General features: G+C 33.2%; 1 protein-coding gene across 6 annotated transcripts in view; it reads left to right on the top strand.

Moving 5' to 3' along the window:
• MRTFB (myocardin related transcription factor B) overlaps positions 1-9,765 on the top strand; it is a 140,501-nt gene extending 130,736 nt beyond the window's left edge. For 5 of the 6 annotated variants that reach the window (XM_051963071.1, XM_051963104.1, XM_051963054.1 and 2 more), the window contains 3 exons: positions 804-864; positions 3,643-4,119; positions 5,857-9,765. In XM_051963071.1, coding sequence (XP_051819031.1) covers positions 804-864; positions 3,643-4,119; positions 5,857-6,014 — 696 coding nt within the window. In that variant the 3' untranslated portion in view covers positions 6,015-9,765. The remainder of the gene's footprint in view (positions 1-803; positions 865-3,642; positions 4,120-5,856) is intronic. The other variant, XM_051963090.1, reaches the window with a different exon arrangement.
• The last annotated feature ends 9,025 nt before the right edge of the window (positions 9,766-18,790 follow it).

Raw genomic sequence — 18,790 nt, forward strand, 5'->3', positions numbered from 1 at the left:
AATTATGAGGCAGATATTTAAAGTTCTACTTTCCCACTTTTTGCATGATTATATGGCTTGTAAAGTCTTTTATTAGATAGTCTAATGGAAAATGATGCCAGCATCTTTTTGAATGTGTCATCTCAGAATCATGAAGAACACTAGAAGCTTGCTAATCAGATCTCTTTTTGTCAAATTTTATTCAGTCAGGCATGAAGCAAATGATACAGACCATGCTGATGGCATGGGGAGGAGAATTTTAACAGCTTGTTTAGAATTATGTTTCATTTTTGAAAAAGGAAATTGGGTAATTGACAATCAGAATAGTCTCATTCTGTGGTCACCATTACCACATGACATTTATTCCCCTAAGATGTGATCTCAATGTTTTTCTGTATCTTTATATTCCTTGCTTCCTTTGTGTTCCTATTCTCTCCCAAAGCAAAGTAGAAAGGAAAAAATTGGCTAGTAAAGGTGTGGAAAGAAGCAAAAAAACTCTCATTTGAAGACATTTTTCACAAAGCCTTTACTGCTATAATTCTCAAAATAAAATCTCTAGACAATTATAAAAATAGCAGTCTTATTAGAACTAATGGAAGCAGCTAGCTTTGACATATCACTGAACTAGTTCAGAAGACCTGTCTCCTAGACTTATTTCTGCCATTGACCAGCCTTATGACAATGGACGGTTTTCTTTGCCTTCTCTGAAACTATTTTCTACTCTACCAAATAAGACAATCTTAAAAACATTGTATAGTTTTCTTAGGTGGCTTCAATTTAATTCTTTGCAAAAAGGAAATTAATCTTTATTTTTTCTGTTGTAGATTTCCAATGCACATAGTCAACAGATGGATGACCTCTTTGATATCCTCATTAAAAGTGGAGGTGAGTAAAAAGTTTCAGTAGAAAATGTTCAAGAAAAGAAGTTAGTTTCTAGTTTTCTCAATGAGAAACAGGAAAATAATTTTAATTTTAATTGAATAATAATTCAATATTATTGAATATATCAATACAGTAAAATTCAAAGTTTTTACATAGCTCAAGGTTTTCCTTTTGGCCAGTGAAAATGTTAGAAAATGTATTAATGGTAAGGTACTAAAAAGCACTATATATATGATAGAAATTTATTAACAAATAAGGCACTGATTGTATTTCAGGCACTGCAAAAATACAGCTGTTATATTTTAAAGGCAACATTTTTCACCAATCTACATGTTAGAAAAGAAAAATAATGGCAAAATGGCAGATTGAAACTTTTATTTTTGGAAGTTTGTTGATATTAGTTAGAAAGATACCAAAAAATCATAGGAATCCAAAAGAACAATAAAGAAACTTAAAATATTATTCCACAATGACTGTAAGAAGTAGATTAAACTGATCTGTACTGTAGTAATATTAATAAAGCATAAATGAAATGTTAAAGTTCTGCATTTTAAAAAGAAATGCTGTGATTCTTTTTAAACCTGAGAATTCTTACTATAGCATTTCACATTGCTATGTGTGACCTTCCTTCCTCAATTGCTATATTTTTACAATAAGTATAATAAAATTTATGTTTCAAAGATTGGAATGTTTCAGAGGATTCTGAGACACTTGAGGGTAAATGGAGTTTAGGAATATTGTTAGAAATAAGAAAGATTCAGCAACTTCACTACCTATTATTCAAAAATATTGATATTGAGGTTGACATTTTATTTGTAACATTTGGTATGCACAGGGCATATTATTAAAACTTGACAGCATATTTACATATATAAGTCATATATAAGTTCAAGAACTGTATTGACTTTGAAAAACAGATTAAGTTCGTGTCATGCCTAAACTACCATAGAAAATTTCCAACTTGAGAAATTAAAGGAATTAAGTATTTCATGCTTTTATTTCAGTAACAAAAAATAATAATAAGTTAAATAATTAATTCAGGCCTACTTTGTACTAAGGACTAGCAGACTAGCACAGAAAATATTAAAAAGACTATAATAATGGAGGAGACAACATGAAAACAATTTTATTTATAGATAAAATATATACAAGATAAATTGAAAATAAGTAACAGAGTTGGTTGGTAAGGAGGAATTAAGAAGAAATGAAGGATATATATATTTTTATAACAATAGGATTTTAGATAGACCTTGAAGGAATACAAAAGGTGAAGCAGAGGAGTAAGGGAATTTTAGGCATGGAAGACAACAGCTAATGAAAATGTCTGAAGTTAGGAGATAAAGGGTTTTTGTGAGGAATAATAAAAAGGCCAGTGTTACTTATTTGTAGATTATATGGGGAAGAGAAAAAGTATAGAAGGTGGGGAACAAGGTATGAAGGGCTTTGGCCATTAAAAAACAATAAAATGCAAATCTAAAATTAGGAATTAAAAATATTTGGGGAAAAAATTTACTTGAGGTTCAGATAGACTCCTTACCTAAAAAGTTTTTGATATTTTTGACAGCAACATAAAGATCCTCAGTTTTTACTATGTTTTTCTTTATGTTGCTGTCAAAACTACCAATAATGAAAATCCCTGTGATTAAAATAGTGGATTGTAGAATATTCTCTAAAATTTCAGCAATATCCTTAACATTTATGGCATTTCTGCTTTTCAAAACAGTTCTAGGGTTGACTCCAGAGAATGAGAATAAACATGAATAGCATACATCAGATTGTATTAAATTATCAATATCATAAGCAGTTGTTTGTTTACTTAGTGATCTGAGATTAAATACGATTCTAATCCATCTATGTTGGACATTATGGAATATTGACATTTGGAAGACATAAATTAACACAAATTATATAAGTCAGATTCTCAATTTAAAGAGTACAATTCTTTAATGATATTCAGAGAAATGGGGTGGGTACTATTATTAATAGTAGATGACATTTTAAATTATAACATAACCTGATGTCATGATTAGTGTTTGTTCAGGTCATTGCTTAATCATCAGACTTTTAAAGTTGAGTCAAATAAATAATCAGCTTCAAAGAAAAAGGTAAAATGTATCATATGCCGCTATGATCCCATAAAAAATACAAAAAAGAATAAATTATGTGATAGTGCTTTTTTTAAAAGTAAAATGTTGAAGTGGCAGAAAAAAAACCCATATAGTGCAGATACTTTCATTATAATGTAAGCTAAAAGAACTTTATGCCTTGCTGCTTTAAGAAAATTTTAATGAAATTAATTTTTAAGATATCAGTACTTTTGAAATAGGCAAATCAATTATGTAATTGACAAAAACTTCCCAATTTTAATTCTAATGTTTTAGGTCTAAAACACATACTTTACACACACATCCCTCAATGAAGCACTGCCTCCTAATGAAATATAATTACTCTAAACTTATTTACTTGTCCTAAAAATGATAAACATTTCAGAATATGAACATCATATGTCAAGCTTTCAAGCTAAAATGATCCGTTAGTTCAAGCACTTCAAGAAATACACTTAAGTTAATGGGATATATTTTCTTTGAGGAACTATGAGTAAGAATGTCATATAGCTCTATGACAGATTTATGCTAATTGGATCAAGTCATTCAGCTTCTTGGTGAAAAGTGCCACATAAAGGCAAAATTATTTTTTCTAATAGATTGTGCTAAATAATAATTAAAAGTCTTCTGTTTTGTTTTATTTAAAAAAAAAACAAACAAACTTTTTTTTGCACAGAGATTTCTCTCCCTATAAAAGAAGAGCCTTCTCCTATTTCCAAAATGAGACCAGTGACAGCCAATATCACCACAATGCCAGTAAATACAGTGGTATCACGACCACCACCCCAAGTCCAAATGGCACCACCAATATCCTTAGAACCAATCAATAGTTTGTCTATCAGTTTAGAGAACCAACTAGAAGCTTTCTTAGATGGAACTTTACCTTCAAGTGAAATTCCTCAACTAACAACTAACAACGAGGACAGAGAATCATTCTCTCTGATTGAAGATCTCCAAAATGATCTACTGAGTCACTCTGGCATGCTGGATCATTCACATTCTCCTATGGAAACTTCAGAAGCACAGTTTGCTGCAAATAATTCCTGTTTGTCTCTTGACCTTCCTGATTCAAACTTAGACAATATGGAATGGTTAGACATTACTATGCCTAGCTCCTCATCAGGGCTTACTCCTCTCAGCTCTACTGCTCCAAGTATGTTTTCCACTGACTTTTTAGATCCACAAGACCTACAGTTACACTGGGACTAGAATTGGGTATTTTTGGTCTCAGAACTTAATAGAGATAATAATAAGAACATGTAAATAACTATCTTGGAGGCAAGTTTAAGGGTAGGCCTGTGACTGCAGCTTTGCAATTAAAACGTTATCACAGAATGAATGAATATAAGGTGATAGTCCTGAAACAAATTCTGCAACACTTCATTGTATTTAGCAGTGAATTTCTCTTAACTTTTTCTATGATTTAATAATAATAGTACAGGGCCATCTGAGAAGTATAACAGTCAAGAAAAAGATAATTGCTACAAGGACCTCAGTAATGAAATCTACCACTAGACAAAACATGGAAAAGAAGAATACCTGTAGAAAATAGCAGCGAGTCCTTTATAGATATTAAATCAACTACATTTAAATCTCTGTGGTTACTTTAAGACTCTGAATAAAAGGCAAACAGCTCACTTTGAGTTTGATTTTCAGTTTAAAGCAGAAACAAAGAGCTAGTTTGAGAGGAAGTTAAGAAATCACTGCACTTGATTGTTCCTGTAAAAAGCCTGAGCCAAAGTCAAGATTCATTAGGGGAGATAAAAGGCAAGAAAGAGACCTGGCCAGTTCAGGGACAAAGACCCTTATGGGTGATGTCTTCTGGTTCAGAGTCCTTTTGAAATTTTTGTTTTTGTTGTTACTGTGGTTTGCTTTGTGACTTTTTTGAAATCATACTTTGGATTTCCAAATTTAAATTTATGGGAAAACTTCACTATAAACAGAGAGTTTCTTTCAAAATTACTATCATGAACAAGCCACTAAAAAGTCCAGATTATATTGATAACACTGAAATTTAGGGATATTCTGGCTTGATTAGATTGATTTCTAATATGTATATCAGACATTTGTATACTAGTTGACTTATAATTTGTACAGAGTATTTTAGGGTGGGAATATAGATATTCTGTGGTTCTGTTTGTTTAATAATTCTAGAGTACCTAGAGGACTTACTTGTTCTTCATTTATTTTCTTACAAACTATATTTCTGATTAGCCAAATCCATCTCAAAGAATGAAAAAGAAAACTTTAGCATTAAATCTTTTTTTGACCTGGTCAGGTGAAAATAGAAAACAAAGGAAGAATATGTAAAGTATCTGGCAACATTCCTATAATGATTACTAAGGTATTTTTAAGGGCCCACTTTTGAAGAGAGACTTTTGTCTGCTTTGATTTTTGTTCATTGCAACTGATAATCCAGTTTGAAGCTTCAAGCGCTTAGTAACTGGATACTATATAAGAACTCTTAACTCTTCAAGTAATGTTAAAGGAGCAGAATGTCTAAAACTAAAAAACTGGAGGTTTTTGTTTGGACCAGTCCATATTTGATTATTGTGAAGATTAAGGATTTTCTATAATTCTTCACTGCAAAATTTCATAATTTTAAATGGTTATATAAATATATAAGGAAGTGAAAATAGATGAGCTTGAAACCTACTATAAGTGTTTGCAATTTGTATTAGTACAATGGCATTTCTTCATCTATCTCATATCTGTATGAGCCCTGCATCCAAATTTGATGCTGCCTTTGTAATTCATTCAATGACAGACATTCCCATAAAAATTTCCCAGGGAATTGATCAGGCTCTTTGCTTGGAAAGGACTTATGAATCTTTTCTCTAGATGTGCTTTTCTCTAATGTGTTTTTAACTAAAAGTTGTTCTCATTTCAGAATTTTCTTCAGTTTCATACATTTTACTAAGCATGGTAAAATTGTGTTTATTCATCATTCGATCACCCAGAACACTGGAACTCTCTGTTAATTGGCACTTCATAGTTTTGAAGCAACACCAGATCCTGAAGTGCCTTCTGGAATTGTCAGAGATTTAAATTATGTTTTAGTGTAGTTTTAGTGTTGTGTATTTTATTTTACTTGAAGAATTTAAAAATTGGTAATCCTTGCATGTGTAGTATCTAATTCTTTATCTGTTGAACCAGAACATCCCATTCCCTGATCAAGTGAGATAACAGACTCCACCATATTTGATGATAATATCTTTCTAGTAGAAATCTTTCTGTTTGGAAATAGTGAGGCAGGAGTATTTAACTTTGGAAAGTGTTATTATATGTTTGTCATCTGGTCTTTCGTAAGGATTTTTTGATTTTTAAATTGCCCACACTAAACACTAAGACTATCTCTTTGGAATAATTCCTTACAATTAGGTCAACTGCCATGGACTGTAGGGATTTATCAATTTTATAATTAATAGTAGCTTTTTCAATATCTTTATATTTTCACAATCCCTCTTTGTAAACAAATTTTTGAGGAGTCCTGAGAAACATGCTCATAACATTGTTTTTCAACCATAAATGAGTTATTACATAAAGTCATTCACAAAAAGACATGATGTAGTGAATGAAAGCACTCTCAATAGTTTAGTTTGGATAAATATGTCCTGCTGCAGTCTACTTAAGTATTTAAGCCCTTGTGTGTCAACAGTTAGTAACTAATCTTTAGTTACTAACTGCATACACATGTACCATTCCATTAGACCATCTTTCACTTTAGAGGTAGCAAGACATAATTACAAAATATTATTGTTCTACAGAATACTAAATCATGTTTAGGATCATTGTGTTTTAAAATGTGCAGTTGAGTAAATCATAGACCAAAGATGATAATGTAAGAAAATAACCCTAACCCTGTTTCAATGTTTATTATATGAATGTACAAGGGAGGGGTTCAAGAAAAGAGTTTGTTTCCTAAAGAAAAATTTCTATTTAAGGTCAGTTTCAATTAGCCATAGTAAAAGCACCAGGTAAAATTAAACTGTTGAATTTTCAATTCGCATGTATATAGTTTATAAGTGGTATTATATATCATTGAAAAACATTTTACATTGCCAAGAAAATATTAATTAATTCTTGAGTGTGTTCTCCCTTATCCCTGTCACATCTCCTTCATACTTTATAAACATTTAGTATCAACCTTTGCTTTCTACTTTATATGGATCAGGTCATTTGGGGAGTAAACAAAAAATAATTTTAGCAAAAATTTATCAGATTATATTGTAGGGGATATACAATTATCTTGTGCATTTCAGAACAGCATCTATTAGAAAACCTTATGGAATGGCTAAATGGTTTTGCTTTAGAGTGTTTTCCTGAAATGTGCAAACTACTGTATAGAATTTGCTATATGTCTATGCATATGTATTCCCAATTTGTAGAATGAATTCTTGCTTGAACATTATTTGTGTGTTTTATATGAATATTTTTGTAATACTGAAGAGATCTTACCTAAATATTTGAAATTTCTTTTTAAAAAATTGTCACCAACTGATAACATTATTTTGCAATACAATTTGAATTGCAAAAGATATGCTAGTACCAAGTTGAACTTGCTGCCTGCTGCCTTTTGAAGACAAGGAAAAATAAAATATTTCTGCTCAATCATATAATTTAGTGAACATAAATGTATTAAGAAATACCCTATTTTATCAGAATAAAAACCACTAAAATCAATCTCTATTTTTGTCACCAAAGCTTAACTCAGGACATGTTCATACACAGCCGCTGACCATTCCAATCATTGTGGCTGACTTCAATAAAAATTGCCAAGGGTGACTATCATATATGGCCATCTTCAATAAATGAATAAAATGAATGGATGATCTTTGTTGGAATCTATTCATTTTCTGCAAATAAACTTGGCCTTAGACAAGAGAGCTTTTGGGGGTTTTTAAGCTATTTTAGAGAGGGACCTGAATCTTATATGTATTCTCATGCCATCTCTATGGAAAATAATGTCAGGAACATATGTAGATAGGGATATAACACCACCACAAAGTAATTTATTTTCTTTTTGTATTCAGTAGCTATTATCAGCAAAGCACAATACAAGTCTGAAGAACTAAGTAATATATTAACATTTACTTAGGAATTTGGCTAACTACCAGTATAAAAGTTAATCAATTAAATAACATTACTCACAAGATCATATTGTCTTACCCTGTTACATATCACAAAAATAGCGCTCCCCCTCCCCCCATCAGAATACTTTAACTGGAAGGGCATTATATAATATATACATACATGCATATACGTAAAATATATGTATGTATAGATATATAAATGTGAGGTGCAGACAAGCATAACATTGCATGACATTTATTTGAATTGCACCTTTAATACAGACAACTAAACTTTTAAGTAATTTAAATTAAAACTGGAAAATTAACCGGATTTTTTTTTTTCTGGGTTTATTTTGGCTTTGTTTTTAGTGTTAAAACCTTACATGTTGAAATGCTCTTTAGATATTGTTCATTTAAAAATATTTCCAGTGCATAATTTTTACAATTACAAATTCTGCATGCTGTTATAGCAAGTCTATATATTTTCCAGGCACTTCTTCCTGCACTGTCTTAGAAAACATATCTTTAAAAAAGTGTTTCCACTCAAAATCTTACATTTGAGAGCTCTAATTCAAAAGCTGTAAATGTTTACAAAACTGGTTTGTTTTTCACTGCTGTTAGAAAATAGTATGTCAAACATTACTAATAAATGTCACAATCATATGACAACACATAATAGCAAATTATTCCACAGTGTGCTGTGGTCAAATAAAGCAGAATTTAATAGGGTTTATATGCAAAGCTATAGGAGTCTGAATGACTTCATGCCAACTGCTTTGAAGATAAGGCTTTAACAAAGTAAATACAATCACTTATAATGATACACCAAGTACCTCTGTACGTCATGTTGTAAGCAAACTTACTCGTTTTTGTGAGATGGGTGAGGGAATTATTAAGTATCGATCAAAAGTCCTCATCCTCCAGTAAAAAGACAGTAATACAAACTTGCTTGAAAGGAACCAAAGGCATTGCCAAGAATTATGCCAAAAGAAGGCACTTTGTATTTGAAATTTGAGAATATCTCAAAGTAAATCCCAAAAAGGTGTTAACTATTTGAAGTCAAACTTTTCATAAAGATATAGATATTCTACAATTGTTTCCATGTACAATAGAGTAGCTGTGTTTTGTTGGTTTAAAAATATATATATATATATATACATACATACATATATATATATATTTCATAGTAGTAACAACCTTTCCAGGTGGAAGTGAATTTTCTTCATTTTTTGCTTGCAGTAGAAATGTGGAGTGTAGTAGGTGTTTCTCTTCTTATTTTCATAGTCACATTGTCTTAGCATCTCACTTTTATGAAAAAAGAAGAAAGATACCACAGTCTCTAGGACTCTATTCTTTAAGCACTAGTTTATTAAATACATACATATATATGCATATATATATGTATGTATGTATAAGGCAAAGGGGGAGGGGAAGTTCCTTTCATGTATTGCCTTTCTGTTAAAAAACAAACAAAAAAAAAAAACCATGATGCCTTTGTATTTGCTGTTTGCACCCCTGAAATTAATTCCATATCATGTTTGAATGCCATACATTTTGCACATTGTACTGTATATATGTAATGCATACTGTATTTTTATATGTGTAGCACATTTATCATCAAATATTTTGTACATAGTGGCAATATTGTAGCTAATGAGAAAATGTTTGATATCTCAGCATTTTTGCATTTTTGTGTCTCAAATAAAAAATTTTTTGATGTACTGTGATTGCTTGCCTTACATGTAGTTTCAAAAAAGATTATCAATGATTTTAAAGGCCACCAAGGCCAGGATTTAATCTAAATTATACTTCAGCTAGGAAGCTGATCTCTGAAGGTATATTCCAGATTTATCATTCTATAATTCTTATATGTGAAGTACAGTGTCCTTCAGAAAAGACACCGACCCTACATTCATATTTCAACATTTCTGATTCAAAACTTTCCCAAAATCTTTAGAAGAAAAAAATGAAAGTAATCTCTATCAGAGGTTAAAATTTATATATATAACTTTAATTCCCTTTCCCTATAAAACAGCTCATAATTCATGGCTTTGCTACTGTCTTCCTTCCGTCACTCTACCTCATGGTGTCTTTCCCCTTATTCCTTCCCCTCACCATGAGGTATCTCCCCATACCCTACCATGCTTCTCAATCCTATTTCTAACTATTTTAAGATACTAAGGATGCCCCAACCTCATAGGGAGCTCCCTTTCTCCTGGGTAATTATGAATTCTATTAAAAAATTTGTCTTTCTATGCTTTCCCAACTCTACTTCATATTTACCATTCCTGGTCTTTTATATCCCTTCATTTTTTTTTTTTTTTTTTGGTAACCCCTTCCCTAAGTAAACCTACCTTTTGACAAGAAAATGGCCATTGTGAATCTTCACATGACTAGACCCCAACATTTGGTGCTTATCATCCTCTCACATCAGCCACATCACTATTAATCCCAATTTAATGGGATGTAATGGGATCCCATTAAATTGTCCACACAATCATCATTAAATTCATATTTCAACATCATCATGTAATCAAGTAGAAACATAAGAAAGTAACTCTATATCTTAATATTTCTTTAATAGAAATTATTTTTTTAAAAGTTAACATCTTTACTATCAAAAAAATCAAGTCTTTTTTTTGCTGACCAAAATAACCTCTCAGCACTATTTTAGAAGACTTTTTGAATAAATGGCCCCTTTGATAATGCCATTACAGTTGTTAGTATTCCAATTTCCAATTACCTGTGATCAAGTACAGCTTTTAAGGGAAATATAACAATAATTTTAAGGACCTTGACTTTAGAATGCTTCTGTTCTAACAATGTCAATATCTTCTGGCTTTAAAATCTGTGATCCTGAGGTTTCCCAAACCACAGAGTGCTATTGTTCTAATAATCTGCCCATCAATTATTAGGAAAAGTCTTCTGACCTAAGAATATAATAATATTTCTTCCTTTAGATTTTAGAGAAGATATATTGATGATCTTGAGACCCTCTGTCCTTGGAGGGATTTTGTTCCAACAATTTGCCAATGATTCTAAAGTCTTCTGGCCTTAGGATAAACCTACAAATATTACTGACTGACTGACATAATCTGTTGGTCAGTGATGAAAGTTCCTGAGACAATAGTGAACAGACCATCCCCCAAATCCACCTATAAGCTCTGGTCTAACCTTATCCTACAAATCTATCTTCTTGCTCTTGGTTCCTTGCTAAATCCTTTTGGAACTTAGCCCTCTTCTGTTGGCATTACAATTACAGTAAACTTTGCTCCTTGACTTAGAATGGGTCCATGCTTGCATATTTTTTGACACCTCAAGACACCAGTCTGTGATCCCCAATCTTTTAGGGGAGTGGTCCCTTCTGAACCTCAATACCTGTGTAGTAAAGTTATTCATCAAAGTAACTGGCTAACAGCTAAATCAAAACTATTCAGATTCTATTACTGTCAAGCATTTTTTCCAAACTCTTTTAGATTTATTTGATTCTCTTTTGATGCCAATCTATGACATGGGCAGCAAACTAAGTAACAGAGGCCTATAAATATTGTGCCTTAAGTGAGAAATATTTTGATTTCCTGAAGGTATTAAGCATTACTATTTTTGGAGGGAAGTTGATGTCTACTTAATGGGAGGAAAGGGAGAAGTCTTTCTGCTTGGACAATTTCTGTTATTTAAAGATTGTAGTTTATATGTACTTTCTATAGAAGCTACAAAGAATGAGGAAAGTACTGGAGCAAAATGCCCCTATTCCTAACGTCTTTTATCTGTGCTCCACTCTCCTTCGGAATTAATGATAGGGCTTCATGTGAGGAAATAATGCTAGTAGAATCATGTATTTCACTTCTAATTAAATTCCTAAAAATCCCAAAGGCCCTTGCTAACCAGTCTCCCCATCCCCTCACCCCCCCAGGAACATTCTACTTCCTTTTCACTACTCAGGAGTTTCCTTTAATCTCCACTATTGAAATTTACTTTTTATGTAAATCTAATTATGTCAAAGGTCTCAGTATCTATAACATCTCAAAAATTAATCATTGATTTAAATTTCACTAATGAATTCCATTCAATAGTAATCTCAATTATTAAATGTTAATTTTAATTGTGAAGTAGAGTCAATAAGCATTGATTAAGCACACCTACTGTGTGCATAGTATCAAAATACAAAGCCCAAAACAAAGCAATCCCTGCATTCAAGCAGTCCCTGCGTTCAAGAAGCTTACTTTCTATAGAAGGAAACTATATACACCTAAATCCAATACACCTATACATATATATATATATATATATACCCCATCTAAGATTATTAATTGTTTTTTTTTTGAAAGTATAGTGTTACAGAAAACAACTTTATATGCTGTTCAGGCATTTTTCAGTCTTTTTGTGACCCTGTCTGGAATTTTTTGCAAAGATGCTGGAGTGGTTTCCCATTTTCCTACTCCAGCTCATTTGATAGATGAGGAAACTGAGGCAGACAGGGTTATAAGTGACTTGCCCAGGGTCTGTGTAACCCTGTAAGTCACTGTGTAGTGTGCTAGTAAATGATTGAGGCCAAATTTGAACTTAGGAAGTTATTTTCATGATTTCAGGCCCCCCACATTATTCATTGCAATGCCTACCTTCCTGAATGACATAGGAGTGGACAGTTAGCCAAACAACCATTCACCAAATGTTAATTCTTCTCCACAATGTCTCTCAGCCCTGTTTCCTTTCTACTCAGAAAATCACTTACCCTAATTCACATAAGATTTTTTTCTCTATCCTTCGAAGTATTTCACTTCATCATCCTAACTAGACTTCCAGTTCCCAATCTCATTTATTTCCAATTCGTCTCCCTCATAGCTGCCAATCTACCTTTTAAATGTTAACTGTCTCATCGTTGTTCAAGAAGCATCACTGGCACTGTTTCTTATGGAATAAAATATTATTTCCTCACTTTATTCATAATCTGATTCCAGACTTCCTTTCCAGACTTATTGCTCCCTTTTGTGTACTTTTATTATAAGTAAACTGGCCTACTTGCCCTAACCCCAAAATTAGTATACCTTTTCTCTATGCCTTTGCATAGGTACTCTAAAACACCTAAGATTAAGAGGATCACTTCCCCCAAAAAATAAACAAAATCTCATTTGCATAAAATTTTAAATTCTGGCACAAACAAAATTAATGTTAAGATTAGAGGGGAAACAGGTAACTGAAAATATCTTTATAGCAAATTTTTCTAGTAAAGGCCTTATATCCAAGGCAATTAAGGAAGTAATTCAAATTTCTAAGGGAACTATCCCCCAGTTTATAAATGGTAAGTTGAGAGACAAAGAAATCTATGTGTGTGTATATGTATATATATGCAGATATATATACACATACATATATGAAAAAGCAGTTTTTTCTTTTAATATACTTTATTTTGATAAATATCTTCAATTACATGTAAAAAAATATTCATTTTTTAAAACTTGGAATCCCAAGTTATAGATATGAAAAAGCAGTTTTTTTTTATTTGAACATAGTTTATTTATCTTGTTAAATATATTCAGTTACATGTAAAAAAATTAATATTCATTTTTTAAAACTTGGAATCCCAAGTTCTCTATCTTTTCCATCCCTTTCTCTCCTAGAAAAGGCAAGCAATGTGACATTGATTATATTGACGAGGGGACCCCAAAACTCTAAAGCTCCTTGAAGGAGAGATTCTCCTTGAACCCTGCCTCTGTAAAAGACCCTGAACCTGTGCCTGCCACTAACCTTATCATTTAACTCCCTCACTACCAGGAACCCTATCATCATTTTGGTTCCCTGAATCTAATCTCATCAAAATGTGTAAAGTCACACAAAATATATTTCATATTGCTCGTTGTCCTTTATAATAATAGAGGACCAAAATGATAGCACTATGTTGGAGTCAACATACTAGGTGTCCAACTGTGGCTGATCAAATTAATATAAGCTTGAAAGGATCCACCACAGAGTTCAAATAAGTCCTCATAAAAATTTGGAGTGGAGATGTCTCTAAATTTGCACATCTCACATTTTTTTTAAAGCTAATACAATTTTTTTTTAAGAGCACCTTTTTGGATATGCAGGCATGCCATGCTGAATGGCTCTGTGCCAGCGTCTCCCATGTCTCAAAATAAATTCTGAAGTTCTTCACAGAGATCTTGATATAGTGTTTTTGTATCCCTTCTGTGAGTGCTTGTTTTATGTGAGTTCTCTGTAAAATACTCTTGTAGGCAAATATATATTTGGCATTCAAACAGTGTGGCCACAGTTACACTCTCTGCATTAGGGATTGAATGCTTGGAAGTTCAGCTCAAGAAAGGATCTCAGTGTCTGCTTCCTTACACTACCAGGGGATCTTCAGAATCTTCTTAAGACAATTCAGAAGGAAGTAGTCAGCCTCCTGGCATGGAGCTTGCATACTATGCAGGTTTCACAGGCACACAACAAGCTCAGCACAATGGCTCTGTAAACCTTCATTTTGGTAGGCATCTAATACTACTCACCCACACTTTCCTTTGGAACCTCTCAAACAATGAGCTAATGCATGCATCAACCTCATCATCTATACATCCCTGGAAAGTATACTGTGAAGGTAAGTGAATTTATCCAGAGCATTCAAAATTTTTCCATTTATTATAACCTATGGTTCTAATGTAATATATATGTAATTCTAGGGGAGACAGCAATGATTTTGAAGCCCTCTGATCTAAGAGTGCTCTTGTTCTAACAATCTTATCAATAATTGTAAAAGTCCTCTGGCCTAAGAAGGTAATATTTCTTCCCCTGGATTTAGGGAAAATATATTAGTGATCCTGAAGCCCTCTGATCTAAGAGTGCTCTTGTTCTAACAATCTGTCAATGATTTCAAAGTCTTCTGGCTTTAGGATAATTGTAGATCTTCTGGTCAGTAATAAGCAATTTTCTGAGATCACTCCTCAAACCTACCTAAAAGCCATAAAATTAACAAATAAGTAACAGGAAGTTCTGATCTAACTCTATATAAATGAAGCTCCTTTCTCTCAATTCCTTGCTAATGTCTTCTGGAATCTAGCCTGCCACAACTGACATTACAATTAAAACTTTGCTCTTGACTAAGAGATGAGTTCAAGCCTGCAAATTCTTTTGAGAGACCCAAACTTTTGGGGTCCCTGTCCCAACCTCAACAGTTCCACAAATAGATGGTATAGTGCTGGTTGGTGGAGAACTTCTGTTTTGTGGGTAATATCAGGCCTAAATTAGCACAAAAGGCAAAGAATCAATCTACATACTCTGTTGTATTTCAGCTTCAGAGGCGGCACAGTCATCTGTGAACAAAAAGTTCTGCACCAACTCTCCCTCCACTTTAGTCTTGGCTTATAGCCTTTTAAAGTTAAATAATTTGCCAGTAGTGCAGCAGCTGGCCTTGATGTCATTTTTAATCCTCATCAAAAGTATCCAAACATCCTGCTAAAAAAAAGCATAAAAGGAGGATTCTGGGAAGGTGGAAGAATAGGTCAGAAAACTTTAGATTGTCCAAATTTCCTCTACCAAAAAAAGAAAAAGGCTGAACATTGCCTCTGAGGGAATGTAGAGCAAAATAAAAAGTCAGGGGAAGGCAACTATTCTCCTAAGACAACTTGAAAAAAAAAATCAACTTCCAGAGATGGAGTTTTCCTGGAATGAATTGCAAACATCTGCAGTCCAATTTTGTGGAATCGACAATAAGATCTGGGCAGCTGGGGTGAGAGGCAACCTCAGCCTTAGAAACTTTCATCTTGCAGACATTGGTGAGGGAGTGGGAGGGAAGGTGAAGCAGTTTGAGGGCTGAGCAGGTGAAGACCCAAGAATCTTCCACTGTGAGAGAAGCCAAGCACTGCTGTGCTTACCAGACACCTCCCACACACTGGAGACACTGGCACATTTGCGGGAGAGCAGAGTCCTTGGATTCAGTTCCAGAACAGAGTGGACAGCTGTAGTTTGCATCCACCAGAGGGACTGCAGGGAGCAAGATCATCTGGGGGAAAGCATGGCTGAGAGCACTAGCCATGGCTTAGGAGTGGAGAGGAGAGCCCAAAGTTAGGCCCCAAGGGAGACCTCAGAAAGTAACAGTGAGAAGGACCTGAGACTTAGAATATCATCCTCCAGGACCTTGATTAGTAGTTTTACACTAATTACATTTGATTATACTAATAGTTACTTAAAATGAGTAAGCAAAGGAGAAAGAACCCAACCATAGATAGTGTGGGCGACAGAGAAGATCTGGATTCATATTCGAAGAAAAATAATGGTGCTTTAAAAAGCTTTTTTTAAAAATATGAAACATCAAATGGTCCCAAGCACAAAAAGAGTTCATGGAAGAATTTTAAAAGGTCTTTAAAAATCAAATAAGAGACTGAAAAAAATTAGAAAAAGAAAAAAAAGCATTCCAAGAATATCAAGAACATTATGGGGGGAAAAAAAGTCAACCAATTTGAAATAGAGAATCAAAAACTTAAGAAAATAATTCCTTGAAAACTAGAATTGGGCAAGAGAAAGCTAATGACGTCCTAGGATGCCAAGAAATCATAAAACAAAATTTAAAAAATGGAAAAATAGGAGAGAATGTGAAACATCTCAGGAAAACAATTGATCTGGAGAACAGATCAAGGAGAAATAAGAATAGTCAGACTACCTGAAAATTATGATTAAAAAAAAAGAAGAAACTTAATATGTTACAAGAAACTATCAGGGGAAAATGCCCTCTAATTCTAGAACAAGAAAGCAAAGCAGAATTTTTTTTTAAATGCACTATTTGAAAGAGATCCAAGGAGGAAAATTTACAGGAAGTAAGTTTTAAAGCCCCCCAGGTTAAGGAGAAAATATTGGAAACAAGGAAAAAAAAAATGTGAAGCTACAGTAAGTTCACACAAGACTTAGTAGCTACTACTATGTTTAAGAATGTAGGTCTTGAAATGCTATATTTCATAAAGCAAAAGAGTGGGAGTTATGACCAAAAGCAAGTTACCCTGCAAAGTTAAGTATAATCCTGAATGAAAAAAAAAATGGACATTTAGTGAACTGAAAGACTTTCAGATATTTGTGACAAAAAATGACAGAACTTAAGGGAAAATTTTACATATAAAATCTGGGAGAAATATAAGGAAAACATTAAAGACATAAAAACATTAAATAAGTGTCAGGAAGGATGGAAGTGGATCTCTTCGATAAAGAGAGCTAATTCAGTTTCAATTGATCAAAGATGGGCAGAAGCAGCTACACCCAAAGAAAGAACACTGGGAGATGAATATAAACTGCTTGCATCTTTGTTTTTCTTCCCGGATTATTTATACCTTCTGAATCCAATTCTCCCTGTGCAACAAGAGAACTGTTCAGTTCTGCACTCATATATTGTATCCAGGATATACTGTAACCTATTCAACATGTAAAGGACTGCTTGCCATCTGGGGGAGGGGGTGGAGTGAGGGAGGGGAAAAATCGGAACAGAAGTGAATGCAAGAGATAATATTGTAAAAAATTACCCTGGCATGAGTTCTATCAATAAAAAGTTATTTTTTTAAAAAAGTGTCAGTAAGGTCAAATTACTTATATGTCAAAATTTTATCAGTACTGTTATGTCATTTGAGTAGCTTGGAAAAAACTTGGGCTAAGCTGAGAATGACAAGGTGATGATTAAAAAAAAAACTAGAGAGAGATAGAAAGGAGTGATTATTTATACAAATGAGACATAAAAGGAAAAAATGATGCAGAAGAAACTAGGGTGGATAGAGGATGATAATGCTGGAACCTTACTTACTCTCATTGGGAATGGGTTAAAGAGGGAGCAACGTGTGTGTGTGTGTGTGTGTGTGTGTGTGTGTGTGTGTGTGTGCATGTACATGTAGAAGGGTATAAAAGTCTTCTAAATTCAGAAAGAAATAAGACAGCAAGGAGATAAGAGTTGGGGAAGAGAATAAGGAAGCGACCCTTGGAGGAGTGGGTAGGTTAAAGAATAGGAGATCAAGGTAGCAGGCAGAAATAAAACAGAAGTGAGGAGGATTAGGGTTAAATAGGGTGAGAAAGATAGGGAAAATAGAAAGAAAATATACAATTATAGTTTAGAATGTGAATGGGATGAGTTTACCTATAAAACAGAAACAGCAAATTAAAAATCTGAATTCAACAATATGTTGCTTTCGGGAAACAATATAAAAATGAGAGAGATGCATAAAGAAAATAAAGGGCCGGAGTAGAATTTGTTATGTAAAAAAGCAGGAGTAATAGTCGACCTCAGACAAAGTTAAAGCTAAAATACATATCAGCAATATTAATCTATATTGTCTTAGAATAAGGTACTTTGTCATATGAGAGGTGCCTGATGGCATTCAAGACCTCTTCAGTCAGAAGTTCAGCAAGAAAGGAACTGACTTTAACTTGAGTTATTTAATCAGTGGCTGAGAATTGATTGATGATTGTTTATTGAGAATATTATGGAAGAATTTAGCCTCTTCTCTGGAATCACATACTTATAACTAATCAATGTTGTTCCATCAGCATGGAGTAGTTGAGACATACCATAGGGCTCTGGCCTTCAGGGCACCATAAAGCTCTTTGGGTTATTACTATCAGGGTAAAACTAAATTTCATCTGCTTTCTTCTAAGCCAAGAATCAAGCATCTGTGTCTAGACTTGACTTGTACTTTATTTTTAATGGAGTTAAAGCACTGCTTTAAGTGACAGATAAACTATCCTGCTGTGGAGGAGTTTTCTTTTTTTTACTTAGTGAACTTCCCCATC

Source organism: Antechinus flavipes, chromosome 1 (assembly GCF_016432865.1).
Source record: "Antechinus flavipes isolate AdamAnt ecotype Samford, QLD, Australia chromosome 1, AdamAnt_v2, whole genome shotgun sequence".
Taxonomy (NCBI): Eukaryota; Metazoa; Chordata; class Mammalia; order Dasyuromorphia; family Dasyuridae; genus Antechinus; species Antechinus flavipes.